Source organism: Gorilla gorilla, chromosome 6, assembly GCF_029281585.2.
Source record: "Gorilla gorilla gorilla isolate KB3781 chromosome 6, NHGRI_mGorGor1-v2.1_pri, whole genome shotgun sequence".
Lineage (NCBI taxonomy): Eukaryota > Metazoa > Chordata > Mammalia > Primates > Hominidae > Gorilla > Gorilla gorilla.
Window position 1 is genome coordinate 86,193,790 of NC_073230.2, and position 22,501 is coordinate 86,216,290.

A 22,501-nucleotide genomic window follows, 5' to 3' on the forward strand; every position below is an offset into this window, starting at 1 on the left:
GAATTCACCCTCCAAGCCTAGAGTTCTTCCTGCAAAATGGATTAAAAGCAGTCACAGGGAGTCCTTGCTCCGTGCTCTTGAGGGTGGTTGTTCTGATGGAGTAGAGAGCCTGAGGGAGTGTTTAGGAGCGTGGGAGTACAGGGACAGGGCCTCCTTGATCCCTTGGTGGGGATCAAGAAAACTCTTGAAGGCTGGGTGGGGTGGCTCACACCTGTCATCCTAGAACTTTGGGAGGCCGAGGTGGGTGGACTGCCTGAGCTCAGGAGTTTGAGACCAGCCTGGGCAACACGGTGAAACCCCATCTCTACTAAAATACAAAAAATTAGCTGGGCATGGCAGCGTGCACCTGTAGTCCCAGCTACTCAGGAGGCTGAGGCAAGAGAATTGCTTGAACCCAGGAGGCAGAAGTTGCAGTGAGCCAAGATTGCGCCACTGTACTCCAGCCTGGGCCACAGAGCAAGACTCCATCTCCAAAAAAAAAAAGAAAAAAAGAAAATTCATGAAATGCCCCCACAGCGAAAGCCGGTAGCCATCCTGCCCAGGGAGCATCCATGAGCCCCTTGGAGGCATGGGAACTTACCTCACCCATGTGATGCAGTCAGAAGAATAGGTTCTGCTTTGGGGGTTGCAGTTTTCTCTTTTCTGGGACACAGGGTAGATGTTGGGTCCCCAGGGAAGGGAAGTGGCTTTGGGGGAGGCCTGGGTCAACCTGGGCATCCTTGTGTTGCAGACAGGCGAGGGCGTGAACGATGTGCGGAAGGGAGCCTGCGCCAGCCACGTCAGCACCATGGCCAACTTCCTGAAGGTAAGGCCAGGTGAGGCCCGCTCACTGGGAACAGGCCTCACAGGCTTGAAGTCTCGCAGGTTCCTGGGTGCGAGCAAGTGGGAATCAGAACTGGAGTTGGGAGTGTGCTCATAGCTAATGCTCTCTGCCTGCCTTTGAGGGCGTGACCAGAGGCTGCTTCACTCTCGGTCAGTGAGTGCATGGGAGGTCAGGATGTTGCCAGGGCCACCTTCAGGCCTGCCTCAGTGGGGCAGGATAAAGGACTATGCTGGAGCTGGTGCCGTGAGAAGGGTGGGCCCTGGTTCTGTTTTGTTTTATGATCCCTCTAAACAGTTTAGTAATACCGTCAGGATTTGGAGGAAGGGGAGAGTGCCCACCATCTTAGCACGCATGTGCCCTTTTGATGCATTCCTTTCCAGCCCCCTCTACATGGAGTTATGTCAGTCCTATAATAGAACCTTTTTAAATTTTAAAAACTATTTGTAACAAAAGCATTTGTTGGTCACTTGTCAGGTAACTTTTTGCATTTCTCTGGCAAAGGAGACTCAGAATTTTGATTTCTCATTCTGCCAACATTTCTTCAGCTATACCTCAGTTTCCATCTAGGAGCTGATAAGAGAATTCCCAGCTTATTGATATACAGGTTTGAGTATCCTTTATCTGAAATGCTCAGGACCAGAAATGTTTTGGATTTTTTCAGATTTGGGAATGTTTGCAGTTCAGCATCCAAAATCCGAAATTCTCCAGAATCTGAATTTTTTTTTTTTTTTTGAGATGGAGTCTCGCTCTGTTGCCCAGGCTGGAGTGCAGTGGCGTGATCTCGGCTCACTGCAAGCTCTGCCTCCCGGGTTCACACCATTCTTCTGCCTCAGCCTCCCGATTAGCTGGGACTGCAGGCACCCGCCACCACGCCCAGCTAATTTTTTGTATTTTTAGTAGAGACAGGGTTTCACTGTGTTAGCCAGGATGGTCTCGATCTCCTGACCTCGTGATTCACCTGCCTTGGCCTCCCAAAGTGCTAGGATTACAGGCGTGAACCACCACGTCCAGCCCAGAATCTGAGATTTTTTGAGCGCTGACATAATGCTTAAAGGAAATGTTCATTGGAGCAGTTCAGATTTCGGAATTTTAGGTTAGGGATGCTCAACCTGTATAGTAACAGTGAATGAGGTCATGGGTCTGGCTTCTCATGAAGAAATCATTGGCTTACTTTTTGTAGAAAACATGCATGGCATTCTTTTATCAGAGTTTTTTTTTTATTGTTTTGTTTTTTGTTTGTTTGTTGGTTTGTTTTGAGACAGAGTCTCACTCTGTCACCCAGGCTGGAACACAGTGGCACGATCTCGGCTCACTGCAACCTCTGCCTCCCAGGTTCAAGTGATTTTCCTGCCTCAGCCTCCTGAGTAGTTGGGATTACAGGTGCCTGCCACCATGCCCGGCTAAGTTTTCTATTTTTAGTAGAGATGGTGTTCCCTGTGTTGGCCAGGCTGGTCTGGAATCCCTGAGCTCAAGTGATCTGCCCTCTTCAGCTTCCCAAAGTGCTGGGATTACAGGCGAGAGCCACCGCACCTGGCCCAGAGTTTTTATAAATTGATATATAATAGTTGTACATATTTTTTGCATACATGTCATATTTTGATACCTGTATACAATGTATACGATGAATCAGGGTAATTAGCGTGTTCATCACCTCAAACATTTATCTTTTCTTTGTGTTGGGAACATTACAATTTTTCTCTTCTAGCTAATTTGAAATACACAAAATTATTGTTAACTATAATTTCCCTTCTGTACTATTGAATACTAGAATTTATTCCTTCTATTTAACTGTACTTTTGTACCTGTTAAGCAACTTCTCTTCATTTTCTCTCCCCCATGCCCTTCCCAACCCCTGGTAACCAGCATTCTACTCTCTCCCTCCATGATACCCACTTTTTTAGCTCCCACATGAGTGAGAACATGCAATACTTGTCTTCTGTGCCTGGCTTATTTCCCTTAACATCATGACCTCCAGTTCCATCCATGTTGCTGCAAATGACAGGATGCCATTCTGTTTTATGGCTGAATAATATTCCCTCATGTTTATATACTAAATTTTCTTTACCCTTTCATCCATCGATGGACGTTTTGGTTGATTCCGTATCTTGGCTATTGTTAATAGCACTGAACTTCAGAGTTGGATATATCCCCAGCAGCTGGATTGCTAGATCATATGGTAGTTCTGCTTTTAGTAGGACTAAAATACTGTTTTAAAAACCATACTGTTGTCTAGGCGCGATGGCTCACGCCTGTAATCCCAGCACTTTGGGAGGCCAAGGTGAACAGATTACCTGAGGTCAGGAGTTCAAGACCGGCCTGGCCAACATAGTGAAACCCCAGCTCTACTAAAAATACAAAAAATTAGCCGGGTGTGGTGGCACGTGCTTGTAATCCCAGCTACTCACGAGGCTGAGGAAGGAGAATGGCTTGAAGGACAGTAAGATAGAGAGAGAGAGAAAGAGAGCATGAGTGTGCTTGGCTTAAGAATATAGCATGATCTGTTCCAATGAGAAGAAAGAGATCAGAAGAGCTAACATATAAAATGTAGAATAATGTGCTTCAGGGTATTGGGGAAAGTGACTATAGATTAAAAAGAGTTATATTGTAGAATTTTGGGCATACTCATCTAAATTTGTTGAATAATGTCTTACAAACAATAACAAACTAATGTATAATCTTAAATATAGCCTAAACATGAAAGAATTAAGATGTTTTGGGGGAACAGAGAGAAGGTTGGACTTGAGTAAAGTAGATTAGTGGTGAGTGAAAATTATGTTATTCGAGACCTATTGTAGCAACTTGGACAAAATAAGCACTGACTAAATATTTGATGAATGAATGAAGGAAGGAATGAAGGAATGAAAAGCGCTGAGCCCAAATCGGATGCAATTAAATCATTAAGGATGAAGGTGATGTTCATACAGGGCGGAAGGTTAACTTATTTTACTTTTAGAAATTCTGAGCTTTCAAAATATGGAACAGTAAACCCACGTTAAATAAATAAAAGTTAATAAAAAATTATAGCATCACAAAACCCATTTTACTTGTTGCCAATAAGAACTTTCATTTGGGTTAATTTTGTGAGCTCTACTTATTTTGATTATATCATTATTCTTCTGTACTTATACTGTCAGCTTAGCCAATTATTATTCATGTGAAGGCAATCAACTATTTCTGTATTCAGAATAAAATTAATGAACCTGCTACTTATTTCATATGCATTTTTTTCTTGTTTCCTCAAATGCTTGAGGAGGAATCATTCAAATGTATCTGATGTAAGTTTTAGCATGTCATTAATTTGTGTTTTCATTTTGAAGTGACAGCCATGGAAAATGATTTGGAATGCTCTGTTGTATCTACTTTTCTTTCACTTTTAAATATAAATAATATTCTTAAATAATTTGGCCAGAATAGTAGTTATGTCAGTAGGATGGATTGGGAAATACTACAGTCTCTTAAAATTTCAAGATTCAATTCTTTGCCAAAATTATTTTTAACTGAAGCTAAAAGGGACTTTAAATGTAAGAGGAGGAACTATCTACTCCTGGGTGGTATACTCTTTCAGGTTGCAGGCTGATATTGACAATGGTAGAGTTAGTCCCACTTGTGGAAACTAAGGCTGTTGGCAATCACATCTACTCAAATAGTCACTAATGAAGTGCTACGAGCTTTGGTGAACAAACTATCTCATACTGCCAAGTTTCCAGCATAATTGTCCATTTTTCTCTCTGTATGTCTTTGAACATAAATAAAGTCTGAAAGGTGGGGAAGGGTCAAACAAAGCTCTCTAGGTATGAGGCACTTTCTATTTTCGCTTGTACAGTTTGACAGTCCTAGCCACGGCTCACTATTTATTGTGTTCCTGGAAAGTTCTGTGATGACTGAACTCTTTCCTTTCACCAGCACCTTAAATAGGCTCAGGGTTCATTTAGCACTGAATATGATCATTGTTTCCCTGTGGAATGTCTTAGACTGCTTTAATGCAAATACCTGAAATTATTTTATTTGTATTAGATATATTTATAAGACATTGAAATAAAAATTTTTCTGCAGCTTATGAGATAATATTTTATTATTCATGGCTTTCATTTTGTCATGCACAAAACTTGAAAGGCAAGATATGAAGCTGTCATTTATTCTCTAAGAACTGTCACTTCTAATAGGAATCAATTTTGTTTTATAGATTCAAATTCTGAGTTTATTTTTTAGCACAAGATCCGGTAGGAAAACAAAATTTTGAGATATTATGAAATAAGATGAAGTACATGAAATTTTGTCACTTTATCATGAATGTGAGAATGTTTTCATAACTATATATGTTTTCATAATATAGCCCAAGGATATAGTTTTAGAAGAGTTAGTACTTTTTCTTTGGTCTATAATATGTTTAAACTTATTTTTCTTTAAGTATTTATTCAATATTGCCTTCCATTTTGCAGGGGACTCCATGACCAGATGAAAGGTATAGATGTGATTGCTGTGCTTGGTACACCTCCTATTTTCCTGCCTTTAAATTATGTTTTTTTTTTTTTTTTTTTTGCTAATGCAGTATTACTCTAACTTAAGGAATAGCTTATGATGTAGGTCTTTTCTTATTTCTGGACATGAACTGTATAGTAGGGTGTTGCTATAATTTATATTTCTTAAATGATATTTTAGAAGGTTGTCTGTAATGCAAGTTTTTATAATGTAAATGTTTTCTGACTTTTACTATAAAATTAGAGTGTATGTCATTTATGTAATAAAAGTAGGTCATCCAGCAAGAATAAATTCATGTATCTTGTTTTGTTTACTTATGATAGTATTGTAAAAGCTATTTACAATGTCAAGCAGCATCTATACAGGCAATATAGTGCAGAGAATCATGACAAGGATTCTAGACAAGAGGGTATTTTTCTTGACACATTAGATAATTTTTACAGAAAGAAGACAATTTTTTAAAAAGACATGAAAATTGATTCTATTTTTTGTTTGAGAGATTGCAAAAACACTGCAAAATCTAGATACTTGAGTGATGCATCCTATTTTTATGAAGCAATACTTTCAGAAGATTATTTGAAATACATTTAGCATCATAATTTATGTATTATTACAAACATTTCAAATACAATCATATAATACTCTTGGAAAGCTGCAACTTGAAGAGTGTGCACACAGGATTAAAACACTCAGCAATGCTTTAATGTTGCTAAACATATGACTATTTTGATCATGTGGTTCAATGTATGAAACCATCAACAAGTAAATTATGGTGTATTATAGTAACAAATTTAATGGTTATTTACAATGAATAATATTTTAACAAATGTATTTATTCATATATATATATTTTTTCTAACCAAAATGAACTTGTTAATAAAGCCAATAGAACTTTAGAAGAGTATGTGAAAAGAAAATAATGCTTTCAAACAGGTAACTGAAGGGAAAACACTTATTCTAATTAAAAGTACATGACATTTCTGGCAGCTGGAATGCCCTAACAAATTCATTGTCAAAAGTTCTAGCTATAAATGGCTAAATTATTCCGATTTTTCATATTGGTAAATTCTGAAAATTGTGTGAGGTTATCCTATATATTTCCTGGTCATGTTTGATTCTGAAGCTACTGGGTTACCCTATAACACATCAGTTATTATTTAATCACGAAGAAAACTGACAAGGTCATAAGGAGTTAGGGCATATCTGCAAAGTGACCACCTAGCTGACAGAGTTGTTAACGAAAGAACATATTGCCTGTAGAAAAGTCTTACGCTCTGTACCTTTTATCCTAAAATTTGTATATACATAAACCAGAACACTGGAAATGTTTAATTCATTTGGGTAGCATAGAACAGGATTTTAAAAACTTGTTATTTAGTTTGTTGTCTTGTATGATAGAAGTATATTATTATCTCCAGGTTATCTAATTAGGTTATAAAGCAACTTATTAATGATTTTATTTTTCTTGCAAAGAGACATTTTCCTGTATGTATTATAGTAAACTATTATATTATAGTTTACTACATTTAACAAGGCAAACCTCAAATATTGACTTTTTAAGATCTATTTTTTTTCAAAAATCTACATCTCTGAGCCCATAGGATCTTGAAGCAGTAATATTAGAAATGAGAATTTAAAACAGAAACAGAGTATTCCATTGTAACTCCACTTAATTATGTTTTACCTTGATGCTCCACATGATTTCAAGATATTTTGTTCATTACCTTCGTAGAAATATTCATGTTAGTATTAAATTTTATCATCATTTTCCAAAGAGCAAGTGCTAGTATAAGTTAGAGAAATACAGTATCTCATTTTTTGTGTGTTTATAAAATGTACTTGAAATTTTGTCAGGTATATAGAAACAATATACATGAAATAAAATAATAGATACTTGCAATTTCAACTATATAATATGGTTTCATATTTAAGTTGAAATTGCTCACAGAGTAAACAATACCAAAAACTAGCTAACTTTTATTTCTGCTAAATTTTTTGCATAATATAAATAGTTGAAACATATTTTTGTAACACTAAAATGTACAGCAGAATGACAAAGTGGGTAAGTTTTCATTCTATTTGATTTTCTTCTGTGAGAAGTACATTCATTGAATTTGCAATTTATTTGTAACTATTGTTGGTGAAATGTGTTCAGTGTTGAATTCCTATAAGACAACAAAATATGTTTTGTAATAAGCAAGCAGACTTTATTATACCTATTCCACTATGAAAGAACACTACCTATACAAAGCCTTGGTGTATCCTCTATAGAAAAAAGTCACAAGAAGATATTTATGATTCCAGGGCTTGGCCTGGGTTATTTTAAAGCAGCCTTTGCACTGTGGTAAAATGGTGGGGCTTATGTACAGTTTATATCATAATAGCTTAGGATTAGTGTGCACAGCAAGGTTAGGCTCTTGAAGCAAGTGTTGAAGGGCAAGTTCTAGTCTTGCTAGCTATTTTTGTGGGTTCACAGATGTCTCATCCTGCGGGAGCAAATATTTCCTGGATCAAATACTTTTTTTTTTTTAGTTTTCACCATAAATTGACATAGGAACAAAGAAGCATGTCCTGTACCAGTTCCAAGATGTGTGCTAAGAAAACAGAAATTGCTTTTGTACATATGAAGTGAAGGGATTTAGATTTCTGGTTCTTATATACCGTGATGTTTGTTGTCTTAAAAAATAAATAAATAAATAAAAAACCCAGAAGAAAAACCTTATTGCTTGAATCAAATTACTCAGAAAATGAACATTTTATAACAAACTGGCAATAGGAAGCTGGGTAGTACTCATAATAAAATTATGATCAAATTGTACCTAGTAGGATCTGTTATGGGCTGATATTTCTGTCCTACCCAAACTCACAGGTGGTTGGCCTAACCCCCACAGTAATGCTATTAGGAGGTAGGGCCTTTAAAGATAATTAGGTTTAGATGAAGTCATTAGGGTTGTCAGAGATGAAATGCAAACACAGGCTATGGTGTTTATAAGCAAGAAACTGTTACAAGTAATAATTTAAAAATATACAACAATAGGTTACAGTGGTTATAAATAATTTAGTTTGTCAAAATGAGTAGGAGTAGGCCAAAGTTACATTTTACACAATATTTTATTCATAAAAAGGAAAATAGTATTTGAATACAGAATACCTTGGTCATTTTATTAAATACAAGACACATTTTATTTTCATTTTATTTTATTCTTATTTTTATTTGCCATGTCATATATTGAAATAAATAATTCATAATATATTTTTATGTGTACATCTATGGACATTGAACATTGTATTTTTTTAAATTTATTACTTTAAAATATTATAAACCTAGGCACATAGAGTTGATGATCTTTCAATACTTTATTTTTATAGAATTTATTTTTTCTTTTATAATTATCCATTATTTATAAAATTTGATATAATCCTTATCTATCTTTGCATGTATTTGTAACATTTTCTTAGAAATTGAAGTTATTCACAAATTATCATTAATTAATCAATAACATTAGTCTATTGCCTTAAAGTTGTCCAAGTAAATGTAAATGACGAGTTAATGGGTGCAGCACACCAACATGGCACATGTGTACATACGTAACAAACCTCCACATTGTGCACATGTACCCCAGAACTTAAAGTATAAAAAAAAAGTCTAAGCTAACACAGGAAGCCTTTTTTGCTTTGTAGCTGTACAAGAATTCACAAGATTAAACCTCAGTAGAAGATAACACTTACTGAAATTTCATTTAATCAATCTTGTACTTTGGCCATCCTAAATCATTTTTAAAATTACTTATAACTTACTGTACCACTAACATATAATTTTTAAGTGTAAAATATGAGAAATTAAACCCGTCCTATTTATGTAAAAATACTATGCTAAAATTATTTTTACATGGTACTGAAGTCAAGAAGGCATAGGGTTACTTGTAAGCTAAAATTAGTCCACCCTAGTTAAAAGAGCCATCAAAATACTAGGGATAGCATAGAAACTCGTTTTAATATAAATTATTCACTGCATTCATATGCCAAAATTTAAAGATATTTGAATCTATGTCATGAGTCTACTTTTCTAAAACCTAAGCTGTTTCCAAACTTTTGGATTCACTTTTTTTTTTTTTTTAAATCAATTCATCACTTCTGAGCGCCGGGCCCCGCAGGGCCAGCTCCGGGACCTCGGGGACCACAGCGTTGCCGCCGCCTAAGGGGCCTCGCTGCATAGCGCCCCGAGGGGGCTTCGCAGGAGGAGAGCTTTTCATTTCGGGTCCGCCCGGCGGGGCTGGGGTCACGATCCGATCAAATAAGATCAAAGTGTAAGCGGGAGGAGGGGCGTAGGGGTGGGCGCACGCACTCGCCTAACACGCTCCAAGCGCGCACACTCACACACTCACGCGTCCACTCACACTCACCCCGCACGCGCCTCACACGCGACACCACAGCTCCGCACACAACACCCAGGACCCAGGCCGCTCTCCCTCCCTAAAACAGCGGAGGGATTCACTTTTTCATTCTGTTACAATTTTGCAAGAAGAAACATGAAAAAGGAGTACATTTCTAATTTTTTTTCTATTTTTTTGTCTTTTGCTTATTTGTACAAATTTATGAAGTACATGAGAAATTTTGTTACGTGCATATAGTGTGTTGTGATCAAGGCAGGGTATTTGGCGTGTCTGTCACCTGAGAACAATACATTTTTGTTAGGTATAGTCACCCTACTCTGCTATCATACATTGAATTTAATCCTTCTATCTTACTGAGAGTTTTACCCTTTAACTCAGTTTGCTTCCTTGTTCTCCATATCTCCCACTCACCCTTTACAGTCTCTGTTATCTGTCCTTCAACTCTCTACCTCCATATAATGAATTTTCTTAACTCCCACATAAAAGTGAGAACATGTGATATTTGTCTTTTAGTGCCTGGCTTATTTCACTTAAGATAATGACCTCCAGTTCCATACATGTTGCTATAAATGGCATGATTTTATTCTTTCTTATGGCCAAGTAGCATTCTATTGTGTATATATACCACATTTTCTTTATTCATTAACCCATTGATGGACACGTAGGTTGATTCCATATCTTTGCTATTATAAACAGTGCTGCAATAAACATGTGAATGCAAGTATCCTTTGATATACTGATTTCTTTTCCTTTGGGTAGATATCCAGTAGTAGAATTGCTGGATCAAATGGTAATTCTACTTTTAGTTTTTTGAGAAATCTCCACATTGTTTTCCATAGTGGCTTTACTAGTTTACCTTCCAACAAACACCATGTAAGTTCCGTTTTCTCCTCATTCACACCATCATGTTATTTTTTGTCTTTTTAAATAGTCATTCTGACTGGGATAAGATAGTATTTCATTATAGTTTTGATTTATATTTCTCTGATGATTAATGATGTTGAGCATTTTAGCATATACCTGTTGGGCCATTTGTATGTTTTCTTTTGAGAAATATCTAGTCATGTCCTTCGCCCACTTTTTAATGGGATTAGTTTTTTCTTGTTGTTTTTTGTTTCCTGTACATTCTGCGTATTTGTCCTCTGTTGGATAAATAATTTGCTAATATTTCTCCCATTAAGCAGATTTTCCTTTCACTTTGATTGTTTTCCTTTGTTGTGCAGAAGCTTTTTAATTTGATCTAGTCCCATTTGTCTTTTTTATTGTTGCTGCCTGTGCTTTTGATGTCTTAGTCATAAATCCTTTGCTTAGACCACTCTTTATGAGAACTTTCTCTAGGTTTTCTTCTAGTGTTTTTATATTAATAGCTTTGCAACTTACATTTGTGTATTTAATTCATTTTGAGTTGATTTTTGTATATGGTGACAGATAGGAGTCTAGTTTCATTCTTCTGCATGTGGCTATCCAATTTTCCCAGCACCATTTATTGAAGAGGGTGTCCTTTCCCAAGTGTAAGTTCTTGTTGACTTTCTTAAAGATCAGTTAGCAGTAAATATGTGGCTTTATTTCTGGCCTCTCTATTCTGTTCCATTGGCCTATATATCTATCTTTAGAGAAATACCGTGCTGCTTGGGTTAAGTCAGGTAATGTGATACCTCCAGTTTTGTTCTTTTTGATCAGGATTGCTTTGACATTTGGGCTCTTTTTTGGTTTGATATTTTATATATATTTTATAATTGTTTATCCAATTCTGTGAAAAAATAACTTTGGTAATTTGAAAGAGATTGTGTTTAGCCTATAGAATGATTTGAGCAATGCGGTCATTTTAATGATATTAATTCTTCTGATCTGTGAGCATGGGATTTTTTTTATTTGTTTGTGTTATCTTCAATTTCTTTCATTAGTGTTTTGTAATTTTCCCTGTAGAGATATTTCACTTCCTTAGTTACATTTATTCCTAGTTTTCTTTTTAGTCACTGTAAATAAAATGGACTACTTGGTTTTTTTTCTCAACTAGATTGTTATTGGCATATAGAAACAAGAAACACTGCTGACTTTTGTATATTGATTTCATGTCCTGCAACTTTATTTATCAAACCTACTGGTCTTTTTGTTGAGTCTTTTGGTTTTTCTAGATATAAGACTATATAATCAGTAAACAGGAGAAACTTGACTTCTTCTTTACCAATTTGGATGCCTTTTATTTCTTTCTCTTTCCTGATTGTTCTGACCAAGACTTCCAATACTATGTTGAATATGAGATGTGATATTGAAGGGGAAAAGTTTAAAGATTTTTATTTTTTATTTGTAATGTTTTAACTATTTATCTAGTTAAGCTATTCCTAACATGTGTTCCAAATGAAAGAATAGTATCTTTATGATCAACCGATCCCAAATTTTCCCAAAAGAAGTGAAAAGGAGAGAAGAAAAATGAGAATTCATGAGAGCCAGCTTTACATATACATAAATTTAGTACTGTAGAGGTTAACTATTTTCCTTCTGTGGCAATGAAAAGACTCAGATACAAGAAACTATATATTTGACACGCAGATGATCAAGAGTCATTGTAGATAGATAGAAACATAATTATAAAGTTTATGAACGCCACTGGGCCCTTGTTAGAAATAGTCCCTTTGGTGAATAAAAACAAAAAATTTTACTAAAAATAGTAGTCCTTTCAAAACGTTCCATTGGAGATCTTCTATACATACATACATACATACATACATACATACATACATACATACATATATATAAAGTTAATGTTAAAAATAAAAGTGCGTAGAAAGGCAGCTAAGGTATTAGTGTACAACAAAAGGAAACTGAGCCAAGAATGTAATTAATCATCTTCACTTATGTAATTCCAAAGCATCTAGTAACTAATATTATGCTTCTTATTCAGATTAAAACTGTTCTGGGCCAGGCACAGTGGCTCACACCTGTAATCCCAGCAATCTGGGAGACAGAGATGGGTGGATCACCTGAGGTCAGGAGTTCGAGACTAGCCTGGCCAACATGGTGAAACTCTGTCTCTACTAAAAATACAAAAATAAGTTGGGCATGGTGGTGCACATCTGTAATCCCAGCTACTCAGGAGACTGAGGCAGGAGAATTGCTTGAACCTGGGAAGCAGAGGTTGCAGTGAGCCGAGATCACACCACTGCACTCCAGCCTGGGTGACAGAGTGAGACTCTGTCTCAAAAAAAAATTACACTGTGTATCTTACGTGTTTCTATACTCTTTATGGCACCTCTTATAGTTTTATATATTAGGTAGGCTTACACATTTTAATTAAAGTCATAATTATAGTGTTAAATTTAATTAGTCACATGCTGTCATTTTTATTCATTCAATGAACATTTGTGTACAGATGTGGTACAATTTTTTTATCAATGTACAAGAAAAGTTCAGTGAGTAAATGCTAAATTTTCTACTTATTTATTTTCTAAATATATGGGACACATTTTATTGTCACTCAAAGTGAAACAGGATCCATTAAAAAAGAAGACACTAAAAGAATCAAGGAGAAAAATAATCTAAAGAGTGAAAGAGAGAGGAAAATAAAAGATACTTCGGATGTGTGCAAATAAATGTACACAAAATAATTTGCAGAGACAATAACCTATTATAGCAAAAAACAGACACAATATACTTTAAAACTAGTGGTCTCACTCTATTGGTCTATTGGGTGCTGAATTTTGGTATAAAATTTTCACTATTGGAAACTATTACTTTGCCTAATACACAACTTTTAAATTCCTTATATAATTAAAGAGATGTTATGAAGAAATTTTTGTCATCTTTATTGAGTTATTTTGAATTTAAAAGAGATTTAAACTATACTTGAAACATTTTAAATTAAATATATGAACTCTTACGGTAAGCTTGTAATGGCTTAATTTGTTGAAGTCTATTTTCAATAAATTAAATGTCTTTCACCTGACGTGTTTATGGCCAACACAAGTAACTATACTTGATTTTCAGACAGCTTTCATAAAAAGAAAATGAATAGGAAAGCTGATCACTATAAGTGTTTTTTTTACTCTGTGTGGTAAAATGATAAATAATATTGAATCAAAAATAATATCCATTCTGTCTCTGTTGAAAGCCATTCATTTTACACATTTTTATTTGTTACTGTAATGAATTCTTACTACACCCTGCATCCTGCTCAATATAAGGATAATATCACAGACATTAAACTTCCAATTTTAAGGAATGACATAATGTTCATCTCTTTGAAAACATTATTAACAGCTATTGTGTATTATTCACAGATACTGGCTGACCTAGAAAATCATGCATTATTTAAGAATGATCTGGAATGTCAAAAGCTGATTCTAGAAGCAATGAAATACCATCTATTGCCAGAAAGAAGAACTTTAATGCAGAGTCCGAGAACTAAACCCAGAAAATCTACAGTCGGAACTTTGTATGCTGTAGGAGGAATGGATAACAACAAAGATATTTAATTCTGGATTTATATAACTATACATCCTGTGTTATACCATGATGCAGCTTTTATATTGTAATGGTGATACTACAAAAAATGACATAAACTCAGCTTTAATTATTGTAATTTAAAATTAAGGGAGAAATTAAATATCTCTTTAATTGTAGCTGCTTTCTGCTTCTTCTTCATCTTTAAGTTCCTTATTCATTTCTTATGCTTATGTACAAGAGTTCATATAAAATAAAAAAGAGATTTGAATCACTTAACACAAGCCAAACAATTTGTTGGATATATTGAGAATGCTATTTCAATGCCAAGAAATGTGAAATGCAAAGCAAATTCTTGCTGGGATCTCAATTATGAAAAGAATCTCTGTCTTTGAGAAGTTGAGAATATCGTGTAGAAGCCAGATAAATAAATAGACAATTATAAAGAAGTATAAGAATGGTGAAAGTTATAATTTATAAGTTTGTGTTTACTAATTTAGTCCTTCAAAAGAAAATGAATCATTTGTTTAAAAACTAAACATATGCATTTGAAGATTTTATTCTTACGTTTTTAGAGTTATTGGAAAAATCTCCAAAACTTTGTCCTCTTCAGATTTTCTTATGTCTGTCTTAATTTTCATGAATAAGTACACAAGAAAAATAATATGCAAAAAGTGTAATTTTCATGTTTGTTTCTAATAAATGATATAATTAACCATAAAATATTTCAAGTATTTATTTTAAAAGCTGGAATTGGCAACAATAGAATATGACCAAATATCCAACATCTTTTTAAAAATTGTTAAGATAAATCAGAACAAAAAAAAACTTATTTCAATCACTGTGAACTGAGATTTCAAAATTGTAGCCGAAGGGAAAAAACTGATGTAATCAATAGAGAATGACACATTCTCATTTGTTGTCTGTCAAAAGGATATCCTATGGCTGTTACATGGTTTTCATAGTTTATTTTTGGAAAAGAGCAACTCCTGTAAATATGAAAATGCAGAAGCCTAAAGAAATAAGATTTATTTTATAAGTACATAGCAAATCAAGAGAATAAAAGGGCAAAATGTTTGTCATCACATGGATGAATATAGGCACTCATAAAAGACAATATTGGTCCTGGGAGAAGGTACTAAAGCTTAGAATACACTATTATTGAAGTAGGAAAGCCTTAGAAACTTCTTTAAAACACAATGAAATGTCTTCCATCTGGGGTAGTCTCTTTCCCAAAAGACAGAATCTGGATGGTGATTTTGATGTTTACTTCAAAAAATATGAGATCTATATATATATATGTATATATATATATATAGAGAGAGAGATGTATGTGTATATATATAGTATAACTATATATCTATACATATTATTTAGATACAAATATACCTATTTATGATTGTATTCAATTTCCTCTCTCGGACATTATATAGCTAGGTACCTAAGTATAGGTATATTTTGATTTACTAACATTCTTGAAGTTGTTACTTTTGTTGCTTGTAGTCATTACTTACATTGTGTGTGTGAAATTATGTTATTAAATTTTTGAAAGACATTTCAAATTGCTTACTAATTATTATTCACACAGAAATGTCACAGTTTACTTGAGCTTAACCCTATTATTAAACACTTTGCTGGGATTCAATAATTTTTTTTATAAATAATGCCACCATTAGCACCCACATACATAAAAGTTTATCCTAATCTCTGAGTATTTCCTTAAATATACACCTAGATGAAAAATTAGTGGGTGGGAAAGAAAAGCCGTTGTGAGGTATAAGCTAATTTCTTTTTCGAAAATATATAAGAATTTATAATATTACCAAGTTATACAGAATGCCAGTCTTACTGTCTTGTCAAAAAAATTTTGTCTTAAAAAACCTTTTTATATGAGTAAGTTTTAACATAACAAAATATAAAGAGTCGTATAGTCAATCCCCAAGTGTTCATCATTACATTTATATTTCCCTTCTTAGTAGTGAAATTGAAATTTTTGTATTTTAATTTTTTATGTATTTAATCACATATATAATAATGAATACTGATATATTAATACCTCTCTTCTAATTATTGCATTTTTTTGCAGTTTCTTGAGCATTGTTTGGTCAGTAGTAACAGCCTATGGTACAATCCTGTCATTTTCTTTACTTTAAATGAAATTATGTTAATACTTCAGAAGTCTGCTGTAAATATCTAGTAGGTAGCATAACACACCTGGCAATGTTTGAAGGAATGATGGATATTGCATAAGAAAATACATAGATGCTCCAGATAACGTTAAGTTTTGTAAGACATAATTTACTTTATTTTAGGCAGACACTTAGAGTAAGAGAAAATTGCCTTCTTCCAAACAAGAATTGGATGATTTGAGACAAAGAGTTAGCGTTTGTGAGGACTACCTTACTCTTCTTTGGCTTTCAATATTTATACCAGGGCCACTCATTCTTGGTGAGCCCTGAATGCTGTTTCATTTTTTAACTCAGAACTAGCTTTGCCTAGTTCTGAGATAAATCTATGCCTTACAACTATTTATAAGCTAAGTTTAGCATCTTAGCTTCCATTTTCTGCCTGATTTCTGCCTCTTGCTGTGTACATCTTCGAAATCAGCAAACGCCCAGAGAAGACAAGCAGTGTTGCCCTGCCATTCTCTTTTCTGAGGGACAGGAGTCTAAGGTCCTGACTGCCTTGATTGCCCTGAGCTGCAATTTGTGTCTTTTCAGCCCCATCAGACTGCCCAGAGGCCTCAGCCCACATGCATTGCAAGGTCTCTAAGCCTAGAGCTGCTTATGAATCAATCATTTCTAAAGGCAAAAATGGCAAAGAATGTCAGGCTCATTTCCATTCACGTCCCCTCTTTCTGGGACTTCAGGCTTTTAAGCGTTAGCTGTATTTTTTAGTCTCTAATGTCTTAAAACAGCTAAATTTTGTACTATGAACTGAAGCTTTATAGTTACTCATGTGGGAACAGTTTGTCTGATACAAACTAATCCCTCATGTTTAAAAGAAGCCCCTGTGTATTTGTAATTTTGAGGTTGTCTATTTCTGAAACTTCTTGAATTTTTTCAGATTTATATATTTATTTATGAATTTTAATGTTCTTCACTTATTTTTTTCATTCTGTCCATTATTTCTTAACAATTACACATTTTATTTTATATCCTGGGGCTAATAATTTCAACATCTAAAAGGTTGGGTTCTAAATCTGTTGTTTGTTGTTTCTGACAACAGAAGTTTGATTCCTTCTGTGTCAGGTAATATTATTTTAAAGTCATAATTAATTTTCTTTACTCTCAGGGACTTCTTAGGGGCCTAAATTTTGCAAACGCCTTCCTCTAATGAGCCTGAATGTGCTTCAACCCAGAACCAAAGGCCTCACTAACTTAGAGCCATGTCAGCCCCCTTTAACCATTCAGGCTTAATGCAGCATCTCTGGTTCCTTGTTCTCCCACCTTGTGTTTGGCCCAAGGCAGATGCTCCAGATCTTATTGTTGGAAACCTCTGTCCACAAGAGATGCTGGCTTTTGTATTCCTTTAGCTCTCTCTCTGGTTTCACCTCACTGTTCCTTCGGCTATTTGACTATGCCCTTGAAAATTTCTCTTATTTTCATGTAAGATGAGCAATGCAAATAATTTTTTTTGTAATTTGCCCAGGTGGGCTGGTATTAGAATTAGAGGGCATTTCAGCCTGAGTCTTCTATTCTCCAACATTCAGAAGCATCCTTTTTCTCTTTTATTCTACAGTTTTCTCCATAATTTCACTTGATTTATGTCCTATAATTTTTGAAACGTAGGTATTTTGTCTATAACTAAACCATTACAACTCTGAAATTTTTCAAACATTTTGGATATTTGTAAGGTAGACTCATTGACATTTTCATAGTTAATTAATTTTGGAGTATTCAGAAATTTAATATACTATTTCAGTTATAACTTCTACATCTCTAAAATGCAAATAATCCCACCTTAAATTTTAAATATCATGTATTAAATTAGAACATCTCTAATTACAATGTAAATAACCATTCATTAACAATTTGACCAAATCCCACACTTCTAATAGTGAGTGTAATTCAAAATCTGGACCTAAACAGGAATTGATACATGCCTTAGAACTGAGGGATTATTAGCAAATATTCAAAACTACAAGTATGAATTACTGAATACTCATTTGTTCTTCTGTTATACATTCTCCAAATGATAGACAACTTGGCAACAGAAACTTTCTAACTTTAGAAACACTTACTATTAATTGTGATAACATTTGTTATCAATTGTAGAATTTCAGTAAACATCTACTAAATTTAAATTGCAAGTAATTTAACTGATCTAAATGGATATCCAAAATGGACAAGTCTCACATGTTTATGAATTATAAATTCACTTTGAAGTATAATATGCTATTTATCAATGTAAACTTTGTGCGAATATGAAATTCGCCTTTGTAATATTCTGAAGATGTGAAAAGCCAAATGTAATTAGAAGACTGCTGTTACCGACACAACTCTTCCCATACGACCCTTCAAGCAGAAAACAATTTTATGGATCTAGGATACTTTTCCTCAGTAACTGATTATTTTTAAGTAATAGATAATACATCAATGACATAAATAAATACATATATATATTTAACTAATTGTAATTTCATTTTTTCTCCCCCCAATTTATGTACTTATTTATTTAATTTCAATAGGTTGTGGGAAACAGGTGTGTTTGGTTTACATAGGTAAGTTCTTTAGTGGTGATTTCTGAGATTTTGGTGCACCCATCACCTGAGCAGCGTACACCGTACCCAATGTGTAGTCTTTTGTCCCTCAACCCCCACCCTTTCATCCCTCCCCTCAAGTCCCCAAAGTCCATTGTATTGTTCTTCTGACTTTGTGTCCTCATAGCTTAGCTCACACTTATAAATGAGAACATACGATTTTAGGTTTTCCATTGCTGGGTTACTTCACTGGGAGTAACGGTCTTTAACTCCATCCAGGTTGCTGCAAATGCCATTATTTAGTTCCTTTTTGTGGTTGAGTAGTATTCCATGGCATGTGTGTGTGTGTGTGTATATATATATGTGTATATATATATATATGTATACATATGTGTGTGTGTATATATATATATCGAAAACAACAAGTATATATATATATATATACACCATTATTTCTTTATCCACTCATTGATTGATGGGCATTTGGGCTGGTTCCATGTTTTTGCAATTGCAAATTGTGTTGCTATAAACACACATATGTGCAAATGTCTTTTTCATATAATGACTTCTTTGCATCTAGGTAGATATCCAGTATTGAGATTGCTGGATACAATGGTGGATCTAGTTTTATTTTTTAAGGAATCTCCATACTGTTTTTTATATAGCGGTCTTACTAGTTTACATTCCCACCAGCAGTGTAAAAGTGTTCCCTTTTTCACCACATCCTTGTCAACGTCTATTTTTAATTTTTTGACAATAGCCATTCTTGGAGGAGTAAACTGGTATTCATTGTTGTTTTGATTTGCATTTCCCTGATCATTAGTGATGTTGAGCATTTTTTCATATGTTTGTTGGCTATTTATTTATGTTCTTTTGAGAATTGTCCATTCATGTCCTTAGCCCACTTTTTGATGGGATTATTTATTGTTTCTTGCTGATATGTTTGAGTTCTTTGTAGATTCTGGACATTTGTCCTTTATCAGATGCATAGTTTGTGAAGATTTTCTCCCACTCTGTGGGTTGTCTGTTTATTCTGCTGATTATTTCCTTTGGTGTGCAGAAACTTACTGAGTTTAATTAAGGCCTATTTATCTTTTTTGTTGTTGTTGCATTTGCTTTGGAGCTCTTAGTCATAAAGGCTTTGCCTAAGACAATGTTTAGAATAATTTTTCTGAGGCTATCTTCTACATTTTTAGTGACTTTACATCTTAGATTTAAGTCTTTGATTCATATTGAGTTGATTTTTGTATAAAGTGAGAGATGAGGATCCAGTTTTTTGCCATGTGGCTTGCCAATTAGCCCAAAAAAATTTGTTGAATAGGGTGTCCTTTCCCCACTCTATGTTTTTGTTTCCTTTGTCAAAGATCAGTTGGCTGTAACTATTTGGCTTTCTTGCTGGGTTTTCTATTCTGTTCTATTTGTCTGTGTGCCTATTTTTATACCAGTACCACGCTGTTTTGGTGGCTATAGTCTTATTGTACAGTTTGAAGTTGGGTGACGTGATGCCTTTAGACTTGTTGTTGTTGTTGTTTAGTCTTGCTTTGGCTAGTCAGGCTCTTTTTTGATTCCACGTGAGGTTTAGAATTTTTTTTAAGTTCTATGAAGAATGAAAATATTTTGATGGGAATTGCATTGAATTTTTAGATTGCTTTTGGCAGTATGATTATTTTCCCAATGATTCTACCCATCCATGAACATGGGATGTGTTTCCATTTGTTTCTGTCATCAATGATTTCTTTCAGCAGTGTTTTGTAGTTTTCCATGCAGAGTCTTTCACCTCCTTGCTTAGGTATATTCCTGAATATATTATATTATTTTTTGGCAGCTATTTTAAAAAGAGTTGATTTCTTGATTTAATTCTCAGCTTGGTCGCTGTTGGTGTATAATGGTGCTACTGATTTGTGTACACTGATTTTGTATCCTGAAACTTTACTGAATTCTTTTATCAGATCTAGGAGCTTTTTGCATGAGTTTATAGAGTATTCTAGGTATACAATCATATCATCAGTGAACAGCGACAGTTTGACTTCCTTTTTACCAATTTTGGTGCCCTTTATTTCTTTCTTTTGTCTGACTGTTCTGGCTAGGATGTCCAGTATTATGTTGAATCGAAGTGGTAAAAATGGGCATCCTTGCCTTGTTCCACTTCTCAGGGAGAATGCTTTCAACTTTTCCTCATCCAGTATAATGTTGACTGTGGGTCTGTCATAGATGGCTTTAATTATCTTAAAGTATGTCCCCTCTAAGCCAGTTTTGCTGAGGGTTTTAATCATAAAGGGATGTTGGATTTTGTTAAATGCTTTTTCTGCATCTCTTGGGATGATGATGTGATTTTTGTTTTTAATTCTGTTTATGTTGTGTAGCACATCTATTGACTTGCATATTTGAAAAGGGCAGGAAAAGAAATTTTATCTGACCGGAAGGGGCCCTTGGGCAGAATCCAGACCAATCACCGCCCTGCCTCCCCTACCACCACCCAGGCCTGGGGGAAGGGGGTGGCTGGGGGAGGGGCGCCTGCAGATTGCAAGATGGTTGGCTGCCTCTGACTGAGTGGTGAGCTGACCTGTTCCCCCAGCCCATCCTCAGTCCTCAGGACCCCCAGGCCCCAGCCCCCTGCCCCTACTGTTTGACCGGAGCCTCTGGCCCCTACCTTGCTGCAGGCGAGTGTCGCTGGACCACTTTGTTTCAGCCACAGGTCCTTCATCATTCATCACCAGGAACTTCACCCTGAATGGGAGACCCAGCATTGGCCATGGGGGTCCCCCGGAGTCCTGAAACCATCAGACTTGGTGCCTGCAAGTCTGTCCCCTGGAGTCCCAGGCCCTGGCGAGAGCAGCCCGGGGAGGGGGCTGGAGGCTGGGGCGAAAGAGCCCAACAGAATGGGTTCAAATCTAGGTGTGACATTTCCAGTGGTGTGACGTCCCTCCCCCTCTCTGGGCTTCTGTGTCCTCATCTGGGAAAGGTAGGGGGTGAGTATTAGATCTCTCAGAACTGAACATGCGTGAATCAAGCATTTAGTGAGGGGAGACCCTGTCTGGATGGAGAGACGCCACCTGAGTGGTCCACACGGCCTGTGGGGACTGGGGCTTGAGGAGGGGAACCTTCTGCTCAAGAAAAGCAGGATAGGCCAGGCATGGTGGCTCACGTCTGTAATCCCAGCACTTTGGGAGGCCAAGGTGGGCAGATCACTTGAAGCCAGGAGTTGAGACCTGCCTGGCCAACATGGTGAAACCTCATCTCTACTAAAATTACAAAAATTAGCCAGGCATGGTGGCAGGTACCTGGCCAACATGGCGAAACCCTGTCTCTACTAAAAATACAAAAATTAGTCGGGTGTGGTGTCAGATGCCTGTAATTCCAACTACTCGTTAGGCTGAGGCTGGAGAATCGCTTGAACCCGGGAGGCACAGGTTGCAGTGAGCCGAGATCACACCACTGTACTCCAGCCTGGGTCACAGAGCAAGACTCCATCTCAAAAAAAAAAAAAAAAAAAAAGAAGAAAAGAAGGATAATTCATGTAATTCATGAAGGCCTCCCCAGCCCCTGCCTGCTGCTTCCTCTTCCCTTTGGCCAAGCAGGAGCAGGGGACCCAGGCATCCTGCTGGGGCCCTGGTGAGCCTCGTAGGAGCTGCCCCAGGCTCCGGCTTGGGTGCATGCGGACAG

General features: G+C 35.7%; 3 protein-coding genes and 1 non-coding gene across 10 annotated transcripts in view; 1 reads left to right on the forward strand and 3 right to left on the reverse strand.

The window, feature by feature from the left end:
• LOC115932796 (drebrin-like protein) overlaps positions 1-14,859 on the forward strand; it is a 26,844-nt gene extending 11,985 nt beyond the window's left edge. For 2 of the 7 annotated variants that reach the window (XR_010134485.1, XM_055392935.2), the window contains 3 exons: positions 731-805; positions 5,263-5,285; positions 7,835-11,444. Coding sequence is in view for 6 of the 7 variants with exons in the window: in XM_055392935.2 (XP_055248910.1) it covers positions 731-805; positions 5,263-5,274 (87 nt within the window). In the remaining variant the exon portion in view is untranslated. Of the gene's footprint in view, positions 1-730; positions 816-5,262; positions 5,286-7,834; positions 11,445-13,973 lie in introns of those variants that run through there. The other 5 variants (XM_055392930.2, XM_055392931.1, XM_063708211.1 and 2 more) reach the window with 4 other exon arrangements.
• The window catches only part of LOC129534750 (uroplakin-3b-like protein 1), a 128,674-nt gene that overhangs the window by 102,424 nt on the left and 3,749 nt on the right, over positions 1-22,501 (reverse strand). Inside the window, exon 5 of the mRNA XM_055392925.2 lies at positions 21,489-21,565. Coding sequence (XP_055248900.2) covers positions 21,489-21,565 — 77 coding nt within the window. The remainder of the gene's footprint in view (positions 1-21,488; positions 21,566-22,501) is intronic.
• Positions 5,590-22,501, reverse strand: part of LOC101130894 (DNA-directed RNA polymerase II subunit RPB11-b2-like) — a 48,459-nt gene continuing 31,547 nt past the window's right edge. The window contains exon 5 of the mRNA XM_063708218.1: positions 5,590-7,467. The gene's annotated coding sequence lies outside the window, so the exon portion shown is untranslated. The remainder of the gene's footprint in view (positions 7,468-22,501) is intronic.
• Positions 9,370-9,782, reverse strand: LOC115932798 (small Cajal body-specific RNA 2). The gene has a single exon (XR_004068947.1).